The sequence below is a fragment of the Lutra lutra genome, chromosome X (genome assembly GCF_902655055.1).
Source record: "Lutra lutra chromosome X, mLutLut1.2, whole genome shotgun sequence".
In the NCBI taxonomy this organism is placed as follows: domain Eukaryota; kingdom Metazoa; phylum Chordata; class Mammalia; order Carnivora; family Mustelidae; genus Lutra; species Lutra lutra.
Genome location: NC_062296.1, coordinates 65,950,896 through 65,964,403, shown reverse-complemented (window position 1 = coordinate 65,964,403; position 13,508 = coordinate 65,950,896). Strand labels below are relative to the sequence as shown.

Here is a 13,508-nt window from a genome sequence, read left to right as displayed (position 1 = left end):
TGCCCACCAGTACTTTTGTTCCCAGAGGAATCTGCAGATCTCTGACATGCATTCTAAGATTGGTTCATCAATCTCCATCATGTACGCCCTAGGTGCTTATCAAGCTATTGCTTCTGTGCTGGGTCTTGGGCCATTATTTAGTATGCTGGCTCTTTAAGGACAGGAACTCGGTTTCCCATCACCCTTGGGCTCTTCCAGAGTGAAGCCCCAATAGTTTCCACAGCCAGACGTTATGGGGAAGTATGTGGTGTGGGGTCTGGTTCGCAACCATATCTCCACTCCTCTTACCTTTTGTGACATGGCCTTCTTTCTATGACCAGCTGTAGAAGATCTGTTCTGCCAGTCTTCAGGCAATTGTCAGAGTTCGTTTTATACGTGTAGCTGATGACTCGATGTGCCCATGGGATAAGGTGAGCACAGATCCTTCTTCTCCATCTTCCAAATGTCTGTTTACTTTGATTCTAATAGTTCAATGGTTAGTAATTAGGGAGCTTTTTTTTTTTTTGCCAGAAAGTAGTGCCATAGCACAAGTTCTTGGTTTTTCCTATGGGAACTGACTTGCTGCTAAGGTTCTGAGTGCACACATTAAAAATGTGTTAGCAGACTGGAGGTAAGTGTGTGTTTAGCACTTGTGGCTTTGGGCGTGGCCTGGTAGGACTGTCTTCAAGGGGAGGGTCCCAGAACATGGAATTCCCACAACAGGGTGATGATCCCTCTGACTCATAACAATGGTCATTGGGGAAAAATAAAAGGAGACAATTGGTGCTTTTTGTTTATGCTGTCAGAGTGAGTGATCAAAGGCTTACCTCTTTGATTTTTGGCTTGTTACTGTCATGAGCTACTCTACCACCTGGAGGGTGAGTTTGTTAGAGAGTCAGGGAGCTCTCCCAGCTCAGCTGAGTTCCTCCTGATGAAAGTAAGTACATTTTTCCATTCCTAAAACCACTGAGCCAAGTAGGGCTTGGGCTTAAAACAAAATAAGTTTTAGTAAATTTGCTCCAAAATATTTTATTAATGTTTTATATAAAAAAACAAAATAGAAGTAAGTTATGTGTTACACTGAATAACACTCTGAAGGCATATAGAAGGTTGTGTTTTCTAATTTCTCTAGAAAGTTGACCAGCCATGATTGGAATAAGGAGAAAGAGTACCTATCATAGTCACCATTTCTGGAGAGTACACTTCAAAGTACAAAAAGCACCATGGTAATTTTTAAGTGCAAAGAAAGCTCATATTAAAATAGACTTTAAAAATTACAAATAAAAATCTGTACATCAAGAATATTTTTCTGGCCTTTCCGTGTGCCTAGTACTGTGGAGAACGAGAGGAGGAACCGTCACATCAGGTGTTACAGGTCTGGCCCATTTCGGCTTGCAGCACCATCTCCTCTTTTCGCAAGGGGAAAGTGTCGATCAGGTTGAAGAGGGCCGCAGGCATCACCAGGGAGACATAGCGCTCCTTGTCCATGCCATGCTTATCCACGAGCACCATACTGAAGGAGTAGAGTGGGATACGCAGCAACAACCTAGGGCAGACAGAGAGAAGACTGTCAAACCGGACTCCCAAGGGTTCTGTTGGACCAGCCAGAGCCCTATAGTGACACTGTGGGCAGAGAAAGGCTTACTACTGCAGACTTACTCATCTAAAGACCCTTGCTACTCATAGTATGGTGTTTGGACTAACAGCGTCACTGGAGAATCCCAGGCTCCACCCCAAACCTGCTGAAATAGATCCGAGTTATTAACAAGATTCCCGCAAATGACTGGTATGTGCCTGAAAGGGTAAGTGGTACCGCTTTATACCCATCAGCAAGATCCTGGGCCTCCCTTGGTGCGCTGGGTGCCAACAGTTACTACAGGGTGTGTACAACAGTCCTAACAGATCTTCTGCGTTAAATTGCAGTCAACCCAAATTTACAGACTAGGTCTGCACAAGCAGGTACATACTAGAACTAAGTCCATGGTTAATAGGGGTGATTTTGCCCTCCAGGGAATATCTGGCCATGTCTGGACACATTTTCCGTGGGCACAGTGGAAGGGGTACTTCTAGCCTCTAGCAACACAGGGATGCTGCTTAATGTCTTCAGACCCACTGGAAAGCCTCCCCCAAAAGAGAGTCAGCCAGCCCCCAAGGTCAATAGTACTAAGGTTGAAAAACCATGGACTAGGCAAAGGTGATCGAAGTAAGCTTCCAAACATTGTAATTGTGGCCCATTCTGGCTCACGCAGTAGCCAGCTCAGGACGGCAGTTAGAGGAGGTTAAGCTTGGTCTATGCTCCAGGTCCAATAACTTGCTTCATTATAATTTGTACCTCAGATAATTCCCTCCCAAAAAAGTCTGATTTTTTTTTTCCTACTCTATCACACTAGAATTTGTCTTGTGGAAAATAATGATTTTTGTAGCAACAGAAGCGTGTTTAGATGAAAACTGCCAGGGAAAGCAAACAAGTTGATCAGCTGAGCCCACTCAGTCTCTTCTCGGTTTTACTTTTGAATTTACTTAGCTAGACGTTCTATGTAAGGCAGACTATACACTGCCATCTGTATTTAAAGTGAAATATTTTTCCTCCCACCCAAGGTTCAAGGGGAAAATATTTGCTACTCAAAATCCAAACTGATGATACTTGCTTCTGCCGTTTAAGAGAGTTTTGGGGAAGATGGGAATAATTTCTGTTTTAGCTCAGTGGGAAGCTTAAATTGCTAATCTGCTGCTAGTGACTAGAAGGAAAGACAGACAACAGTTAAATCTCTCTACCAGGTCTCCTGAGACAGGAGAGAGCAGCTCAGGAGGAGCTGACTGAGAAATGCATGAATTGAGTGTTTGTAGACCATGAAGTGGGTCAAAATGGAGATAAACTGCTCTGCATCTTTAAAAAGAGGAGTACTTAGGTTTTTCTAGAGGAGAGAGGGATGTCTTAATGCAGAATGGTCCCAGAGAACAAGAGTAGAAAAGAAAGCTGGTCTGGAGGGCGAAAAAGACCACGTGTTGTGGCGGTTGGAGTCTGTGGGAAAAGGGCAACCACTGAGGAAATGTAGCATTTGATGCTCTAGTGCTTCTGAGGCTAGGGTGGCAATCTCTCATGGTGCCACCATCTGCTACCACACATGCTCCTCATGTGAGCCTTGTGCCTTAATGGACAGAATATAAAGAAGAAAAACAACCATGGGAAGAAATGAGTGTTCAGGTCAGCAGGTGATCAACAGTCATTGGAAATGTATCCCACCATGCCCGATAGACCACAGAAATCTTGGAGATGGATGATGGGACATCCCACAGGCTGAGGGGTGTTGCCAGCAGTGTGTTGGAGTTACACAAATGCCTGTAATGAGCGCTTTCTGGAGAATCTTCTAGAAAACTCTGTAGACTCAATAAAATAATACAGGCTGTTCTGTTTCAAGATGGCAATGGAAGATCCTGAAAGTCACCTCCTCACATGGACACAACAACTTTACAACTACATCTGGAACAGTTTCTTCTGGAAAAAAAAAAAAACCTGAGACCAGGCAGAGCGACTACTGCATATCAGGAAATGAGAACAAAGCCACATTGAAGCAGGTATGAAAAGACAAACACAGTCTCAGCAAAATAGCCACACGCCCAGCACAGTGATACCAATCATGAGGGAACTGAAAACCTGGAGCTTTTGAGGATCAGAGTCTCTTCAGCCCACACAGGGAACCCTGTCTTTTGAGATCTGCACATGAGCGTGCTCCCCCGAATGTCTAGCTTTGAAAACCAATAGGGCCGAAGCACAGGAGATGTACAGGTCTGTGGTAAATGGAGAAATGGTGCTTACAGGGCTCAACCTACAAACTCCCCCCAAAGGGCAGCCCAGAAGGAGCCATTTGAAAAGCACCCAGACATCAGGTGAAAGAAGCTCCTTTGATCATTTTTAGTGTGTGACTGAGCCTCAGGGACAGAGGCTGGTGGGTGCCATTTTCACACTCCGTCTTGCTAAAGCCAGTGGAAGCCATCTCTTATTTTTGGCCTTTGGGCTACTTCTTCAGACTCCAGCCAGCAGGTGCCATCTTTGTGCTATCCTGCCTTCTAAAGCTGGTGGGCGCTCTCTCTCTCCATCCAGCTCTCCCTCTTCTTCTGTCCCTCTCCATCCATCCCTTGCTCCCTGCTGTACACACTCGAGCTCTTTTGTTCCTAATCTGTCCCTCAGGCTTGATTTCCCTCCAGCTCTGTCCATCTCTCTCTCCCCAGCTCTCACAAGCACTCCATCTCTGTCGCACTCATCTTCTCTCCATCTGTCCTTTACACACTTATTCCCCATTTCTCTCTCCTTTTCCCTCTCCTCTCTGTATGCGTGTCCATCTCCTGCTTTGTCTGTGTCTCTCCTTTTCTCTCCTTTTTATCCTTCTCTTTCTCCCTCCCTGTGTGTCTGTCTCCCTTTCTCTGTATGTGTATCTCTGGGTTGGTGCCTTTCTACCTCTCTCTCTCTCTTCCCATGTAGGTCCCAGTCTTTGTGTGTCCCAGCTTCCGCCCCTCTTCCTCCTTTTCCCCCCAGCCCCTCTGACCATCTCCCCCACTCTGTACGTCTCTCTCTCATTCTTCTCCCTCATATCCCTCTACCCCCCTCCATTTGTGTCTCTCTCTCCCTTGCTCCTCTCCCCACTCTTTCCCTCTAACCACCTCCTTATGACTCTTCATGTCTTGGTCTCACTGTGTGTGTGTCTCTCTCTCCTTAACACTGTCCCCCTCCATCTCTCTATCCCCGTTTCAGTGAGTACCACCCTTTGCATCACTTGAGCTGATGGGCCCTAACTTCACACACACCATCTGCCTCCCTACAGCTCTGTAGTATTTTCCAGGAAGGAGTGCACACCTTCCCTGGCTCCCTGATACTTGCTGATGATGCTGCTAGGACACTTGTACATCATCTAGCTCTTGAGCCCATGTTGCTGACACCTACAGGTCCTACAAGCCAGTAACTAACAAGATAAAGTTCTTAAACAGTAACCACCTGCAGGAGACCACCACTCGTTCAGACCCAGGAGTTTAGTCTTTCTCTGAAAGAGGCCTATTCGCTTATCATCATAGCTTCGGCACGAGGGGCGGATTTCTTAAATCGACCTCTAGGGACTGACTGTAAACCCTTCCGAGACCTTGGAGGAGAGATGCTATCTTTGTACTGTGCCTCTGCTGCTCTCCAGAGTGCTAGCATCTACTGGAGGAGAGCTCACAGATGTCTGCTGCCCCAGTTTTTACATCTGGTGAAATGGATTTTGTGGATGCTACCCAGAGGATACCCTTTGATCACAGGTTCCAGAGGCCAAAAAGACTTGCATTCCGGGCTGCCACCAGACTGTATCAATCAAGAAGACCGTTCTTGGTAAGCTATCCCCGGCCTGGGGCACCGCATGGACAGATTAAAACAGATCCCATCTTCCTGTGAAAAATTCCCATTTGTTTATCCTGGAACCTCCTCCTGAGGGGCAGCCTTCAGCTTCAGCACACAGCTAGGAACCTATGGAGGGGCTCTCAGGAAACATAGTCCCAGGGATGCCATCTTGGTGCTGTCCCTTTGTCTCACTACAGCTCACCCATATGTCCCAGAAAGGAGCTTGTGCAGTTATCTGAGGTCCCAGTTTTTTGACTACCACCCAGGGGACACCTCCTGATCATGCAGCTCAGATGACCAGTGGAGCTAACACTTACAGTCCCACAACACTGTATATATGTTTGTATCCTTAACAGCTGCTGGTTGGGGGGGGGGGGTCTCGCTTCCAATGAGCCTGAATCGAAGTGCTAAGATTCTCACCTTTGGTACATGGATACATATTGGCACAATCTCAGATATTGGAAGCTACTGAAGCTACTGAAAATAAAATAGTCTGCTTGGAGACTCAGAAAGGTTTGAGAGACCATCAAAAGCTACAGCAACAGATGACCAATAAGGATCATCTCCTATATAAGACCACCATTTCAACAGTGGGAGAAATGGCTGTTTCATCTAATACAACAGAAGAAGATGCTCCAAACAATGTAGCAAGATCAAACCTTGGAAAGTAAACCTTAATAAAATGGAGAAAAGTAATTTACTTGATAAAGAATTCAAAGTAATGATCATAAAAATGCTCTCAGAACTTGGAAAAAGAACGGTCTTGTCCATTGAGAACTCCAAAAAAGAAAATGTACAAAAGTATCAAACAGAAGTCACAGAGCTGAAGAATTCAACAACAAAAATGTGAAAATACATGAATCTTGGAACACTGAAAAAATGAAATTAAATAAAATATTAGAACCATTATGTAAAAAGTGTGTGTGATGTAGATGGAGAAATGATCAGTGAACTCAAAGACAGGAAAGAAGAATTTAAAGTTCTTTTTTTCTTTTTGCTGCTCTGAATGTGTAAACAACTAAAATAGCTTTCAGGACATATGGAACAATGCCAAGCAGACTCACATTTGCATATATGATTCCATTATTTGTACACAAGAGGTCCCAGAAGGAGGAGAGAGACAAAGAGGCTGAAAACTTCCCCGACAGGGGAAAGAAACAGACAACCAGATCAAGGATGCCCAGAGAATTCTAAAGAAGAAGAAACCAGAGATCTACACCAAAACATATTATAACTAAAATGTCAAAAGTTAAGACAAGGGGGGCGCCTGGGTGGCTCAGTTGGTTAAGCAACTGCCTTCGGCTCAGGTCATGATCCCGGAGTCCTGGGATCGAGTCCCACATCGGGCTCCCAGCTCCATGGGGAGTCTGCTTCTCCCTCTGACTTCCCCTCTCATGCTCTCGGTCTCTCAAATAAATAAATTTTTTTTAAAAAGCCATTGTGTTAAAAAAAAAAAAAAAAGACAAGGAGAGAACCTTAAAAGCAGCAAGAGAATAACAGCTTGTTACCTACAGGAAAACCCCAGAGGACTATCAGCATGTATTTTCAGCAGAGACCTTACAGGCCAAAGGAAGTGGCATGATACATTGCAAGTGTTCAAAGAAAACAGCTTCCAACCAAGAATAGTCTATTCAAAAAAATTATTCAGAATTGAAGGAGACATAGTTTTACAGACAAGCTAAAGGAGTTCATCATCACTAAACTACCCTTACAAGAAATGGTAAAGGGACTTCTTTATGCTGAAAAGGATGGGCATTGATGAGTAACAAGAAAACATAAGAAAGTATACATCTCATTGGTAGAGGTAAATATATAGAAAAGCTAGTGGATTCATCACATAAAGGTAGTATAAAAGGTTAAAACATGTAAGTAGTAAGAACTGTAACTACAATAAGTTAAGAGATACACAAGATAAAAAGATGTAGTTGTGACACCAAAAACATAAAATGTATTGTTTGGGTAAATACCTAGTAGGGCAATTGCTGGATAAGAGGGTAGCTCTATTTTTAACTTTTTGAGGAACCTCCGTACTGTTTTCCACAGTGGTTACACCAGTTTGATTCCCAGCGACAGTGCACGAAGGTTCCCCTTTCTCCACATCCTCATCAATACCTGTTGTCTCTTATGTTGAGGTCAGCCATTCTGCCAGGTGTGAGGAGATAGCTTATTGTGGTTTTGATTTGCATTTCTCTGATGATGAGTGATGTTGAACATCTTTTCATGCATCTCTTGGCCATCTGTAAGTTTTCTCCGGAAAATGTCTGTTGATGTCTTCTGCCCATTTTAAAATTAGATAATCTGTTGAGTGTTGAGTTGCATAGGTTCTATATGTATTTGAATACTAACTCTTTGTCAGCTATGTCATTTGCAGATATCTTCTCCCATTCAGTAGGCTGCCTTTTAGTTTTGCTGAAGGTTTCCTTCACTGTGCAGAAGATTTTTATCTTGACGAGGTCCCAGTAGTTCATTTTTGTTTTGTTTCCCTTGCTTCAAGAAACATATGTAGAAGGAAATTGCTGTGGCTGATGTCAAAGAGGTTATGGTCTGTGTTCTCTAGGATTGTTATGGGTTCATGAACCTTCAGGCAGACACCTAACTACTGAGCCACCCAGGTGCCCTGCAATAATTTTTTAAGGTATTGTTGGATTCAGTTTACTTGTATTATGTTGAGGACTTTTGTATCTATGTTCATCACAGAAATTGGCATGTACCTGTCTTTTTTGTGGTATCTTTATCTGGTTTTGGTATCAAGGTAATGCTGGCCTCATAGAATGAATTTGGAAGTTTTCCTTACTTTTTCATTTTTTTTTTTTTTTGGAATGTTTTGAGAAGAACAGGTACTAACTCTTCATTAAATGTTTGGTAGAATTTGCCTTTGAAGATATCTGGCCCTGGAGTTTTGTTTGTTGGCAGGTTTTTGATTCCTGGCTCAATTTCTTTGCTGGTAACCAGTCTGTTCAAGTTTTCTCTTTCTTCTTATTTCAGCTTTGGTAGGTTATAGGTTTCTCAGTATTCATCTCTATCTTCTAGGTTGTGTTCCTGGTTTCACTTATCTATTCTATTGGTCTTTAGTTTCTATACCATTTATTCTGATCTAAATCTTTATTATTTCCTTCCTTCTGCTGGTTTGGGGTTTTGTTTGTTCTTTTTCTAGCTCCTTTAGGTAAAACATTAGTTTTTTTTTTTTTGAGACTTTTCATGCTTCTTGAGGTAGGCCTGTATTGCTAGGAACTTCCCTTATAGAACTGGGTTTACTGCATTTCAATGGTCTTCAACCATTGTTTTCATTTTCATTTGTTTCTTTGATTCCCTGATGATTGACCCATTCATTGTTTAATAGTATATTCTTTAACCTCCATGTATTTGTGGTCTTTCCTGATTTTTTCCTTGTGGTTGACTTCTAGCTTCATAGCATTGTGGCCAGAAAAGATGCATGCATGGTATGACTTTCACTTTTTCAATTTGTTAAGGCATGCTTTGTGGCCTAATAGGTAATCTATTCTGGAGAATGTTTCATGTGACTAGTGCCCTTTTAAAATATATGGTACTTTATGTGTTAGTTTGTTCTCTAGGAAAAAAGTCAATAAAATTCTATTTATCAACAAAGTAGTTTGAGACCAAAAAAATGAAAATAATACTCATGGAATGTAATAAAAACAGTTCTAAGAGGAAAATTGATAGTGATAAATGCCTACTTCAAGTAAGAGAATAAATCAAATAAATAATGTAACTTTACACCTCAACCAGAAAAAGAACAAGTAAAGGCCAAAATAGAAGAATGGAAATAAAGTTCAGAGTGAAAATAAATGAAACAGATTAAAAAGACAATAGAAAAGATCAATGAAAGAAGAGCTAGCTTTTTGAAAAGATAGTAATATTGATAAATCTTTAGCTAGATTCACCAAGAATCTAGCTCAAATAAGTAAAATCAGAAATGAAAGAGATGTTACAACTGATAACATAAGAATACAGAAAATCATACAGAAAACCATAGACTATTTATGAACAATTATATGTTAACACATTAGACAACCCAGAAGAAATGTATACAATTCTAGAAACATAAAACTTTCCCAAACTGAATCATGAATAGAAATATCTGAACACACCAAATTCTAGTAAGTATACTGAATCAGTAATCAAAAAACTTCCAACCAAACAGAAGATCAGGTCCACACATCTTCACTGGTGAATTATAGCAAACAATAGTAACAGTCCTTCCCAGATGGTTCCTAAAAATGGAAGAGGAGGGAACACTTCCAAACTTATTTTATGAGGCCAGCATTTCCCTAATACCAAAACCAGATGAAGACATTAGAAGGAAAGCCCAATATCCCTAATGAACATAGTTGCAAATATCCTCAAGAAAACACTAGCATGCTGAATTCAACGATACATTAAATGGCTCATTCACCATGATCAAATGGGGTTTCTTTCAGGGATGCAAGGATGGTTCAAAATCTGTTAGCATGTTATACTACATTTGCAAAATGAAGGATAAAAAGAATAAGCTCATCAATAGATGCAGAAAAACTGTTTGCAAAGCTCAATATTGTTTATGATGAAAACTCTCAACAAAGTACAGAGGAAACAAATCTCAACATAACACGGGGTATATATGCCAAGCTCACATCTAATATCATACTTCAGTTGAAAAGCTAAAGGTTTTCCAGTAAGGTCAGGAACAAGACAAGGATGCCCACTCTCACCACTATTATTTAACAGAGTATTAGAAATCCTACCCACAGCAGTTAGGAAAGGAAAATAAATCAAAGGCCTCCAATTGGGAAGGAAATACTACACCTGTCACTATTTGCAGAGGACATATTATATGTAGAAAGAGAAAATCCCTAAAGATTGCACTAATAAAAAAAAAGATTGCACTAATAAAGTGTGAATACCTGAATTCAGTAACATTACAGGATGCAAAAATCTTTCGCATTTCTATACACTAATAATGAAATGTCAGAAAGAAAATAAGCACTTTCACAATTGCATGAAAATGAATAAAATACCTAGAAATAAATTCAAGGAGGTACAAGACCTGAACACTGAAATCTATAGGACACTGATGAATGAAATTGAAGAAAAACACAGGAAAAAAATAGACATTCCATGCTCATGAATTTGGATATTATTAAAATGTCCATACTACCCAAAGGAATATACAGATTCTTCTAATATTTTCACAGAAACAGAACAAAAATATCCTTAAAATTTGTATAGAAGCACAAAAGGTGCTGAATAGCTAAAACAGTTTTGTGAAAGAACAAAGCTGGAGGCGGTGTGCTCCTTGGTTTCCAACTATATTACAAAGCCATAGTAATTGAAACAGTATGGTACTGGCATAAAATCAGACCCATAGGACAGTAGAACAGAATAGGGAGCCCAGAAATAAATCCATACACACATGGCCAATTTATGATGAAAGAGCCAATAGCTTCCAATGGGGTAAGAAAATTTCTTCAATAAATATTGGGAAAACTGGGCGACTGTCATACACTGTATACAAAAATAAACTCAAAATGCCTTAAAGACTTGAATGGAAGACCTGAAACCCTAACATACAGGAGAATATATAGTCAGTAAATCCAACTTCACCGTGATGCTTTTTTTGGATTTGACACAAAAGTAAAGACGACAAAAGCAAAAACAAATGAGGGAATATACCAAATTAAAAAGTTTCTGCAGAGGCCATTATCAACAAAATGAAGAAGCAACCTACTGAAATGGAGAAAATACTTGCAACTCATATCTGAGAAGAGACAAATACCCAAAACATATAAAGAGTGCATACAACTCAGTAACAAAACAACAAACAAAATTAAAAATGGGCAGAGGAATGGCATAGATGTTTTTCCACAGAAGATATACCCATGGCCATCAAATACATGAAAACAATCTCAACATCATTAATCAGCAGGGAAGTGGAAACCAAAACCACAGGGAAGTATCACCTCACTCCTGTTAGCACAATACTATTGTAAAGACAAAAAAGTAAGTGTTGGTGGGGTACCTGGGTGGTACAGTCCATTGAGTATCCAAGTCAGTTTCAGCTCAGGTCGTGATTTCAGGGTCATTAGACTGAGTCCTGACTTATGCTCTGCACTCAGCTGGGAATCTGCTTAAGGCTCTCTCTCCCCCCTCTTCTCCCTCTGTCCCCCCTCCCCTCCCCTCAAATTAATAAATCTTGGGGGGAAAAAGCATTAGTAAGGTTCTGGAGAAAAGGGAACACTTGGGCATTGTTGGTGACAATGTATAATGGTGCAGCCACTTTTGAAAACAGTATGGATATTTTTCAAAAAATTAATAACTATATAATTGTCCAATTCCACCTTTAGGGGTTTATCTGAAGAAACCTTAAAAAACTAACTTGAAAAGGTATATGCACCCTCTTTACTCCAGCATTATGTACAAGAGCCAAGATATGGAAACAACGTTAGTGTCCATTGATGGGCAAATGGATAAAGGAAATATGGTACACACACACACGCACGCGCACTCACGTAAAACAAAATGTTGCCATTTGTGACCATATGGATGGACCTTATGGAGATTATCCTAAGTGAAATAAATCAGAGGACAAATACCATGTGGCGTCACTTTTATGTGGAATCTAAAACAACAAACAAAAAAAAAACCTCATAGATACAAAGGACAGACTAGTGGGTGGGTAAGGTGTGAAGGGGGCCAAAAGGTAGAAACTTCTAGATAAGTCATGGGGATTAATGTAAGGCATGGCAGTTATAGTTGATAATACCATATTACATGTTTGAAAGTAGCTAAGACTAAATCTTAAAATTTTACAAGGAAAAAATATAACTACATATGGTGCTGGTTGTTAACTAGACTTAGTCTGATCATCATTTTGCAATATATACAAATATTGAATCATTATTTTGTATACTCATATAGTGTCAATTATACCTCAAAAATAATATACATATAAAAATAATGGCCTCCTTTGTCCCTATCACCCTTGCAATTGCTGGAAAGTTACTCTAGGGAACATGAGTTTGCCCAGACCTTCAGGTCTCCAAAACAGGTGCTGGGGGCACTTGGGTGACCCAGTAGATTAAGCATCCAACTCTTGGTTTCAGCTCAGGTCATGATCTCAGGGTCCTGGGATCAAGCCCTGCATCCGGCTCCACGCTCAGTAAGGAGTCTGCTTGAGATTCTGTCCTTCTTCCTCCCCCCCCCATCCCCCACAAGCATGCTCATGCACATATGCACCCTCTAAAATAAATCTTTAAAGAAAAACACATGAGAGTGAGAAACAGGAAGGTGGGAACTTTGCAACACCAGGCATTGCTGCTGCCTGTCAATTGCTTCATGATGGCTTCAGTGCTATTGGAAAGTAGTATTCTAACCAGACAAGAGAATTTTTAGGTTCTCCAGGCATTCTGCATCTCCTGTTCTCTCATGCTTTCTATTCTTTGCCAAATTTGGCTCTTTTCATCTGCACTAGACCCTAGGGTGGAATTCAAAGGGAAAAAGATAAAGCATCCACCTGCCAAGTCCCTTATTCCAGATCTGATAAAGGGAACATGTGTCCTGACACTGACTCCATTAGGTAATACCTATGACAGATCCTCTCTGCATGACATCTACCTGACTATCTTCCAGCTCCCCAGTCATGATTAACCCTCTTTTTATAGGCTGCTTTGCAAAATTTCCACTTCAAAGTTGTGAAGCCACAAGGCCTGTGGTTCTCACGATGTGAGCCCCAGACCAGCGGCTTCGGCCACGCTGGGGAACACGCTCAAAGTGCCAATCCTCTGCCCCCATCCGAGACCTACTGAAGCAAAGACTGTGGGCATGGGGCCCCATTCTATGTTTTAGCAGTGTTCCAAGTGATTCGGAGGCTGCTCCAATTTGAGAAGCACTACATAATTCATGTATGCACTTTCTTGTTGCTTTGGCCGTCCCCAGCCCGCAGAGCTCTAGAGTCATCCCAACATCTACGACTTAAATCAGATTTTTCTGTTCTTCAAATTCCAGTCGTTTAAAATCACATCAGAATTTTACCCAGATTCCCTCTCTATATATATCTGCAATCCACAGTAACATCTAGCAGATTCTGTGACAGGTTTGTAAAAAAATCATGAGCACAGGGTGTGAGCCAGTAGTTCTAAATTACCAACAGCTTCCAACACACGCT

At 41.2% G+C, this 13,508-nt stretch overlaps 1 protein-coding gene across 4 annotated transcripts in view; it reads right to left on the bottom strand.

The window, feature by feature from the left end:
• Positions 1–992: 992 nt before the first annotated feature.
• SRPX (sushi repeat containing protein X-linked) overlaps positions 993–13,508 on the bottom strand; it is a 116,809-nt gene continuing 104,293 nt past the window's right edge. For all 4 annotated transcript variants that reach the window (XM_047715697.1, XM_047715699.1, XM_047715698.1 and 1 more), the window contains one exon: positions 993–1,525. In XM_047715697.1, the coding sequence (XP_047571653.1) occupies positions 1,342–1,525 (184 nt within the window). In that variant the 3' untranslated portion in view covers positions 993–1,341. The remainder of the gene's footprint in view (positions 1,526–13,508) is intronic.